This window comes from Copadichromis virginalis, linkage group LG2 (assembly GCF_057382275.1).
Source record: "Copadichromis virginalis isolate Kocher_CV1m ecotype Utaka linkage group LG2, C_Virginalis_male_GT1.1, whole genome shotgun sequence".
NCBI classification, from domain to species: domain Eukaryota; kingdom Metazoa; phylum Chordata; class Actinopteri; order Cichliformes; family Cichlidae; genus Copadichromis; species Copadichromis virginalis.
The window spans coordinates 9,690,881-9,700,072 of record NC_140619.1 but is presented as its reverse complement, the minus strand read 5'-3'; the positions used below and the strand labels follow the sequence as shown (position 1 = coordinate 9,700,072).

The 9,192-nt window shown below is 43.3% G+C and overlaps 2 protein-coding genes across 5 annotated transcripts; both read left to right on the top strand.

The window, feature by feature from the left end:
- The first annotated feature begins 203 nt into the window (after positions 1–203).
- LOC146716965 (uncharacterized) lies at positions 204–6,838 on the top strand. Of its 4 annotated transcripts, XR_014922529.1 has the most exons (6): positions 204–389; positions 1,448–1,535; positions 2,256–2,413; positions 2,839–2,896; positions 3,835–6,518; positions 6,778–6,838. XR_014922529.1 is itself a non-coding variant. In XM_085470391.1 (5 exons), exon 5 carries the CDS (start codon positions 4,394–4,396, stop codon positions 5,381–5,383), a length of 990 nt encoding a protein of 329 aa, XP_085326517.1. In that variant the 5' UTR covers positions 204–389; positions 1,448–1,528; positions 2,256–2,413; positions 2,839–2,896; positions 3,835–4,393; the 3' UTR covers positions 5,384–6,563. The 4 variants fall into 4 exon arrangements, 3 of the variants coding, with proteins under 3 accessions (XP_085326517.1, XP_085326531.1, XP_085326508.1); XM_085470391.1 differs by lacking the exon at positions 6,778–6,838 and having other exon boundaries at positions 1,448–1,528; positions 3,835–6,563; XM_085470405.1 differs by lacking the exon at positions 6,778–6,838 and having other exon boundaries at positions 2,842–2,896; positions 3,835–6,563.
- A 475-nt stretch (positions 6,839–7,313) lies between these two features.
- LOC146716964 (TBC1 domain family member 2A-like) lies at positions 7,314–9,031 on the top strand. The gene is made up of 4 exons (XM_085470419.1): positions 7,314–7,484; positions 7,569–7,754; positions 8,379–8,500; positions 8,830–9,031. The coding sequence occupies exons 1-4, from the start codon at positions 7,314–7,316 to the stop codon at positions 9,029–9,031; spliced, it is 681 nt and encodes a 226-aa protein (XP_085326545.1).
- Positions 9,032–9,192: the final 161 nt, after the last annotated feature.

Here is a 9,192-nt window from a genome sequence, read left to right as displayed (position 1 = left end):
TTGAGTGGTATAGGCGCCATTCCGTTATTGAATCCAAGCATGTAAGTTCTTTGCTGCTGTGCTGGTTAATAAAACCACGTTAACTGAGATTACTGCTTCATCATTATCATACTGGTGAACATACAACATGTACTTTGGAAAAACGATGAGAAAAAAAGCTGGCTGAAGAAGAAATGATAAATGTCCTTTTTTTTTCAAGCCTTCTCTCAGCCGGCAGTTTCAGTGCCACGGCCCTCGCTTGGGGGGTGGGGAGACGTGCCCCCCAAGGAGACCTGCTAGATTGTTCAGAAGGTTGTTCTCATCCATCCAGATGGAGGATCACTAACAGGAGCGTGGAAGACTCCAGAATCCACTCTGGCTGGAATCCGGTGGATATGCAGTGTGTACAGGTACAGGACCATTTAAACGGACAGCATTTATAGAATGACTATTAAAAGTCAGCGAGTGTCAGTAATGTTAATGTGGTTATGTTAGTAATACACCGAGTGCTAATATAAGAGCTTTAAGATGCATTTGTAGATATTATTACGTGTTTTACCGTCTTTATGGTGCTAGCTTAAAGTTACGGTGTAAACGTTAGCTTATATTGGAGGAAAGCTGTTACTGGTTAAACGATGTTAGCACAGAAATATTAGCTTCTGTCATGACTGATGAAGTTACTAGTTAATAAAGTTTTCAGTAAAGTGATTAATCGCAGCCACAGGTTGACAGCAAATATCTCGATTAGCTTCAGTGCATCTGTAATAAATATGTGCAAGTTTCAGTGCTTCGTTTAAACTGTATGATACTTATACTGACCCAGGGTCAGTGTAAAATACAATCCTAGCTGTGTGAACAAAGCCACTGTAAATTTAATCCTGCATGACAAACCTCAGGATGCAGATTATTATTACTCTTTCCTGCTGGCACACCTGAGAGTCAGCTAGAAACTTATAGTGACGTGGACATCATGCAAAGACTGCCAGACTCTGTAATACTGCAAATGATCAGTGACTCAGGTTAACACTAAACTTCAAACGGTACCTCTGTGTGCTGAACATCTAGGATTGAGTCAGGCTGCATTGACTGTGGGACTTTAATGTGTTAAAAGCAGGTTGAAGACGGCTCAGAAACATTTGAAGATTAAAATTTAGCATTATGGCTGCTGGTGGTTTGTAATATCTACTCAGCTGTATTTTTGTTACTAATTTATGTTTGTTGTTGTTTAACACAGATTTCAGAAGAGCAAATATGCTTAATAGTTTAACTAGATTTCATTTGTCAGTGTTTGACTGCTGAGTCACCGGAAGAACTCATTTCATTCATTCTCCATATGATGTTAATTTACAGAAATGTTTCACAGGAACTGATTTCTCCCAAAGGTTGAACTAGTGTGTTTCCATAGATTACCTCTGTATGAATGTACTTCTTAAATGAAGGCAAGTGTTTGTCCTTTTTTGTTCCTCAGGTACAGTACGTGATATCAAGGGCAGGTGGTCAACACTGGGGACAAGAAGCAGACATACTTCCAAGAGGGAGCTGCAGTGAGGTCAGAGGTCAGAATCTGAAACAGCTCAGGTTTATATTTTAGAGGTTATAAAAAATCAAAATGTATTTATAAAGAAACCTTTAAATAATAGTCATAATTATGATTATTATAAGAAATATCAAACATTTAAGTGGATTTTCTGTTACACATATTGTGTTAGCCCTGCGATAAACTGGCAGCCTGTCTTTGTCCTGTATCAGCTGGGATAGGCTTCATCCTCCCGCAACCTTGAATTGGATACATTTTATTCCAATTATGTAATCTGATCATTTACAAACTCAAGGTATCTAATCAAAATGTAAGTAATAATTATAAAATGGGAAAGCAGAAATAAGTGTGACATAAATGTAAATGTGTGAGCTGACATAGAGCTACATGCAGTCTGAAAAACCTTTGTTGTCAAGTTTGCAGGTATATCAGCACGAGACATTCTTACATAGAAGAGACATTAAAGTCTCTAACTCAGTGAAGCATTATTGGTCCCGTCTGTTTGGATAAATATAGTAAGTTGATGTATGTCCATTTATTGACACATTTTCTTAAGTGCTTATCCAGTTCAGGATCACAGTGGAGCTGCAGCTGGATATGTTCACTAAATAAACCTTACAAAAGTTAACAATAAACCTGCATCCATGTACGTTGTTGTCCACAGGATGAGAAAATCAAACTGGAACACTGTGGAACATGTTAATAAATGTTTGTGTGTTTATGCCTGTGTCTTTCACAGGAGGCGCTGGAAGGTTTCCCTAATAGTTCCTGGTGAATCAAAGCAGAACCATAAAGGTTGCTGGACTGCATGATGGCCTTACCCCTGAGCAGTCATCCTGTTAAAGGATGAACCAGTTAGAAGCTGTTTTCAAAGTAGCTGAGCAGATTTCATCTCAAGTAAGCGATTAACTGTTTGTTCATCTGTTCCGCCACTTAAAGAGCATTTAAGGACGTCTTTTGAGTGTCCAGTTGAATTAATTCTACTGGCTCTCATGGTCATTTGTTATTATAGTCATATTTTTCATGTTCATCCAGCTATTTAGTAAATTCTATCTATTTAGTAATATCCGTCAGCTATAAAATGTAATATAAATATAAAAATATCTAAATATCTCCTGCCCTTTATGTTTTAATGATGTAAGTCTGTTATCGTGTTACATTAGCATTCCTCACATATCAATGAGATGCTGTACAGTACAATCCTACTGACACAGCAGAGGGATAACGACAGCTATTCAACATCGTTACACGACACATTCGAGCTGCATGACGCAGACAAAGTGACTAAATCATCTTTTTGTGGTTTATTGTCTTCAAACCAGCAGACAAAGCCGATGGCAGAAGATGTCGGAGAAGAACTTCAGGCCGTGGACTGAAAAGGTATTTTTTTCTTGTTATCAAAAGACATTTGGAGTGGCAGCTTCTACAACTGGTTGTGCTAAAGTAAAGCTTACAGTCTAAGAAATCACAGTGTTGATATTCAGCACAAAGAGAAAAGCTCACTTGTTTGAATTTATTTACAATCATAGTTTTATAAATTCTGACTGTAAACAGCTTTTACAGCTTTGATATTGTTTGACACTCGATATCAGGTGATAGGGTTTAATTTAAAGGTTTCTGTGTCCCAATGAGCCATTTACACTGATCAGTGTCAGTTTAACTGTAACACATTCATTATTTAGATTCAACAAAGAAATAACTGAATGTAAAAAATGGCAGCCCTCAGGCAGGTTTATAGAGATACATGCATGCATTATGAAATTTATGTATCCCAGATAATTGTTATTCATCTAGTCATGGCAGACCTACCTCTTCCTCCCAAGTTAACTGCAACCCAAAATAACTAGTGGGGCTATTTACACACTCACAACCAGTGTGGGGTAAAAAGAGCCACCAAAAAACTGTCAGCCACAGATGTGCTAGAAGAGTTAGAAGCTCTACTTATGGAGAAACTTTCTAAGTCTAACAGGGGACAGGAACTCCTGCCCAAGTAACATGATATAAGCCCACATACAGCCCAGCCATAAAGTGAACCAAGTTAAAGACAGCATGGGACCAAATGCATGTAACCAGCCTGCACCCACCTGACATTTCTTCCTCCTGAATTAAATGAATGAAGGGATGAAAGTTAAATGACTACAAACCTAAAGCCACTAGTTCCCACACTGGAGCTCCCTGACACTGTGTGTTAACTGTATTTAGCTTGTATCAACAGTTGTAACAGGCTAAGCCACCTGAGACACTGCATTGAATTTGTTCCTGTCTTACTGGTTTCAGCTGACTGGTTTCAACTCAGATATTCTGCTTTTTCCTTTCAGTAGATCAAAGCAGCTCGTGCTCCTTCTGCTTCCAATTTAGAAGAAGAAGAAGAAGGCGAAGGCTTCAGCGAAGTGGCGTTCATGGTCTCAGTGAACAGTCACGGTCACACACTGCATGTGGTTTTAAAAGCAACATGTCTGTTCACCACAACAATGGAGATGTGTAATATTAGTGCAGCTATGGTTTGTTCTTGAACATCAGTTCTGTTTTCTACTTTGATCACTCAGACCAAAAAAGTGTTGTTTTCAGATTCTTTCTTTTAAATCTATAAAGCACCTGTTCATTTTTTTTATTACAATTAGTTTCACATAAATGTTAGTGTTTCCTTTTATGATCTTTTAATGCTTACACTACACTGTACATGAAATCAAACCTAATAATGAGGCAGATAACATTCCTGTTACGATCCAGACTAGTGGTCTTACTGGGGCCGGTGAACAGGACTGTAAGCTTGCCATTGTGCCAGTTAAAGTAAAATCAAAGAGAGGTCAAAGAATAGTGGAAACGTATGCCTTTCTGGACCAAGGGAGTTCAGCATCCTTTTGTACAGCGGGTCTTATGGACAAGCGGAATATTGCTGGGAGGAGGACAAAGATTCTCCTGCGCACCATGGGACAGGAGAAAGTGGTGGACAGTTTCATTGTACCTGAACTTGAAGTTGCTGGATTGGACAGTGACATGTACTGTGATATGCCTAACCTCTTCACTCAGCATAAAATGCCTGTAGATATTGGTAACATCCCAAATCAACAGGACCTGGTTGACTGGCCACATTTGAAGCATGTTCATTTGCCAGAAATTAAGGCCAATGTTGAGCTTTTGATTGGCATGAATATGCCCAGAGCTCTAGAACCTTTGGAGGTCATCCGGAGTGTAGGTGATGGACCCTTTGCCATTAGGACTGTGCTCGGCTGGACTGTGAATGGGCCACTTAATCGAGAATGCTGTGGAAGGCCAGGATGTTTGGCAACAGTTACCGCCAACAGAGTTTCTGCTGTCACACTGGACAAGCTATGGAAACAGCAGTTCAAGATGGATTTTCCTGAGAGCAGCAATGATGAACAGATGGGGCTGTCAAAGGAAGACTTGAAGTTCCTGGAATTGGCCAGCAAGATGGTGACTTTGGGGGATTGGCACTACAGCATTGCCCTGCCACTAAAAGACCGAGACATAAGAATGCCTGACAACTGTGCAATTGAGCAACGAGCCTTAGGTTTGAAGAAAAGGTTCATCAGAGATAAAGACTTTCATAAAGACTACACTGCCTTCATGACAGATCTTATATCTAGAGGATATGCAAAGAGAGTCCCAGTCACAGAATTAGAGCGCCAGAAATGGGGAAGGATTAAACGTAACTTTGTTCCTGGAGATGTGGTCCTTATAGTGGATGATTCTGCACCTCGTGGTTCTTGGCTCATTGGGAGAGTCACCGGAGCTGCACCAGATGAAAGGGGGCTTGTGCGTCAGGTCTGGATTAAGACCCCAACCAGCCATGTGTGCAGACCCATCACAAAGATATGCCTTCTTCAGGAGGCCTCTGACCCATGACTATGACATTTTTGACACAGTGTGACATAACTAACTTTGAATTGACTTTAATGTTATGAGATGTACATCAGACTGACTATATTTAGGCTAAGTGCTGGTAACCTCTGGCCTATGACTGACTGACCATGTGCAGACAGAAGAAAAGAAGAGAAGACATGAGAAAATAACTTTGGTGGACTTTTGAGTATGTTATGTTGTCTCACTGGGTGTCTGTGATATGATGAAGTGTGTGTTGTGAGTTATGGTGTTGGATGTGTAATTATTACTGTAAAAATGTAATAATTAGGGGCCGGAATGTTGTGGATAGGCGTAGCTTTGGGTCACGTGGTGTCAGTAATAGTGATTGCTATATCACCTGTTCACGGCCCGAGGGAAATTTTGTGAATGAGTGGGTGATGGGGGAAGTCGACTTTTGCTGACCGCTCAAGCGTCCCAAGGCGTTCCCAGGCCAGCCGAGAGATATAATCTCTCCAGCGTGTCCTGGGTCTGCCCCGGGGCCTGCTCCCGGTGGGACATGCCTGGAACACCTCACCCAGGAGGCGCCCAGGGGGCATCCTTGTCAGATGCCCGAACCACCTCAGCTGGCTCCTTTCGATGTGGAGCAGCAGCTGCTCTACTCTGAGCCCCTCCCGGACGGCCGAACTTCTCACCCTATCTCTAAGGGAGAGGCCAGCCACCCTTCGGAGGAAGCTCATTTCTGCCGCTTGTATACGCGATCTCGTTCTTTCGGTCACTACCCACAGCTCGTGGCCATAGGTGAGGGTAGGGATTGTAACATTGTAAACATAATACAATTTTACATTATGTTACTGTCAGAGTCGGACGGTGCCCCGACCGGTCGACCTGTGTGTGTGTGTTTTTTTTGTTCTCCTCTCTCGCTCCGCTTTTTCTCCGCTGCGATTGTTACCTCCGACCCGTAAGTGCTGCCACTCTGAGCTGCCTAATAAGCCTGGACGCGATCGAGACGGAGAGACGGAAGGGGACACTTCACTGATTCTAGGGAGTTTTGTGGACACACGAGGGGAGACGGGGAGAGGAGCACTGAAGGGACTTGCACTGTGGATAACTGTGGATTGATTTTGGCTTCACTGTAAATAAAGACACTGTTCAACTTAAACGAGAGGTCCGCGTCTAGGTTCGCTAACTCACCACCCTTAACAGCTACAATTTAACATCATGTAAAATTGTAACATCATGTTTACAATGTTACAATTTGTAAATTGTAACATTGTAAACATAATGTTACAATTTTATATGATGGTAAACTGTAACATAATGTAAAATTGTAACATTATGTTTACAATGTTACAATTGTACATTATGTTAAATTGTAACATAATGCTTAACAGATAATGGTTATCCTCTTTTTATATCATACATCATTGTCTCTGTAGGAGGGTCTGGAGCACCCCCTGCTGAGCCGCTGGGCTCAGTACCTTGCAGGCAGGTCCGACGATGACTTCATCATCTCACCTGAGCTCAAAATTCTGGTGCGTGAAGGCGTCCCTCGGGAGTATCGGCAGAGAGTGTGGCGCTGTTTGGTCCGAGCCAGAACTTTGACAAGCCAAGAGTGCCACATGCAACGCTATCAGCAGGTACAGCTGTAGAGAGAGAGAGTGCTTTATCCGCACCTGAGCACAGGTGGCTCCTCCTCCTTCCTGTTGGGAATGCTGGCGAGCACTCAGTAATCCTGTTCTGTTTCCAGCTGTGTGAGAAGAGTCGGACAGCTCCTAATCCTGCCTCCAGGCAGGTCCAGCTGGACCTTCACGGAACCCTGACGACCAATCAGCACTTCTCCTCGCCGTCCAGCCCCGCCCTCCAGCAGCTCCACCGCATCCTTCTGGCCTTCTCCGGGCATAACCCTGCCATTGGCTACTGCCAGGTACTCAACAGGTCAGAACAAAAGTATAAATTTTATATCTGAGTTCTTATGTGGACCCGCCTTCCAGGCAGAACCTCACCTTCCATGAATGTCCACAGGTTAGCGGCCCTCGCTCTGCTGGTCCTCCAAAGTGACGAAGACGCCTTCTGGTGTCTGGTGGCAGTGGTGGAAGCCATCATGCCTCAGGACTACTACACCAAGAATCTGGTGGCCTCTCAGGTCAGCAGACACACTCACCTGCTTGCCTGCTGTGATCTGTTTTAGTGATCAGTGAGGCTGATCTCTGTGAGTCTTTGTGCTCAGGCGGACCAGCGCGTGCTGAAGGACTTCATGGCGGAGAAGCTTCCTCGCCTGGCATCTCACTTTGAGGATCACAACATTGACGTCTCTCTGGTCACCTTCAACTGGTTCCTGGTGGTTTTTGTGGAGAGTCTGCCCAGCGACATCCTGATGCCTCTGTGGGACGCCTTCCTGTATGAGGGTACCAAGGTACCATACACCCGAACACACCATGACAGAAATGCAGACAACACTTGAATGCACCACAGTAGTGTCCATGGAAACAAAAATGATTTTGTTTTCACCTTTAGATGTCTTTATTTACATTTTAGGAGTAATAAGACATTGTTTACTAAGCATGGGGAACTGTCATGTGACATGAAATAGGAGTGGGAAAGCAGATCATTCTAGTAACGACCTCACAGTCTACCACAAGCAGCGTAAATCCAGACGATGAGCGGGACAATGGCTTTGGGCTTGTTTCTGCAATGTGACAAATGCAGCACAGCTTTTACATCGTTTGTCTCAGGAAATAAAATCACAGTTCAGACACAGAAATATATACCACACAGGGATAAATGCTGACAACAGCTTCAGCCACGTAGATCCAACCCAAAAGTTTAATTTAAACTTAAAGCTCAACTACCAAGTAAGTTAATATTATCTGGCAACTGAGGAACCAAGTGGCTTATTGGAAATCGATCAGAGCTGTAATGAGTAAAGGGCCCAACTGCACCACAACTGAAAGAGTAATTTTATGACTCACCTCCTCAAAGTTTCCAATTAATTGTGTGGCGTGAGTGTCCTGTTATGAAATGCGTGTCTGTGCTGCAGGTGATCTTCAGATACACTCTGGCTCTGTTCAAATACAAAGAGGACGACATCCTGAAGATTCACGACAGCGTGGAGATCTACCAGTACCTACGCTTCTTCACAAAGACCGTCTCCAATGCCAGGTACGCACTCGCCTCCACCCGCCTTAATCTACGAGCTGTTACACTCTCAGAAGTGTAGCGGATGTAGCTGTTGAATCTTTGAGCTTCAAACCCTTTTTACTGAAATTTTGTGAGAAGTTTAAATTTCCCTGATCACAGTAACAACGATTTAAAGATTTTTAAGTATCTGCAGCTCTCGGATACATGTGGTCCAGTCAGTCCAGTATTTCCTGCTCAAACTGCAGTACCTGAAGTATCAAGCAGCATAAAACAGAAACACTCAAGCTGATCAGTTTCCAGTTCCTCTGTGTTGGTGATCGAGTCCTTTCCACTTGCGTGTGTCCATGCAGGAAGCTGACCAGCATCGCCTTCAACGACATGAACCCACTCCCCAGCCGGCTGCTGAGGAACAGGCGAGTGCTCCACCTGGAGCGCCTGCAGGCGGAGCTGCGTGAGCTGGAGGAGCAGCACAAGGAGTTCATCACCGAGAGCGTCGTACGGAAAGACAAAGAGCTCGACGTCATGGTGAGCGAGGACGACGAGGACCTCTGATCACACGGGACGCTTCAGCTGCTCACTTCGAGACGACGATGAGTTTTCCATGAGTTCAAGAGAATTTTACTAAACCGGCTGTTAACTGGTTTCCTTCACACTAAACACAGGATTGTGTCAGGTTCACCATCTCTACTAACACTACAAGGAAACAGACGCAT

Excerpts from the sequence above, each read along its gene's own strand:
- LOC146716965 (XM_085470391.1), top strand. The coding sequence starts at position 4,394 with ATGGACAAGCGGAATATTGCTGGGAGGAGGACAAAGATTCTCCTGCGC.
- LOC146716964 (XM_085470419.1), top strand. The coding sequence starts at position 7,314 with ATGTGGACCCGCCTTCCAGGCAGAACCTCACCTTCCATGAATGTCCAC. Across the intron at positions 7,755-8,378 it reads TCCTGTATGAGGGTACCAAG|GTGATCTTCAGATACACTCT; the intron begins GTACCATACACC and ends TCTGTGCTGCAG. Across the intron at positions 8,501-8,829 it reads AAGACCGTCTCCAATGCCAG|GAAGCTGACCAGCATCGCCT; the intron begins GTACGCACTCGC and ends GTGTCCATGCAG.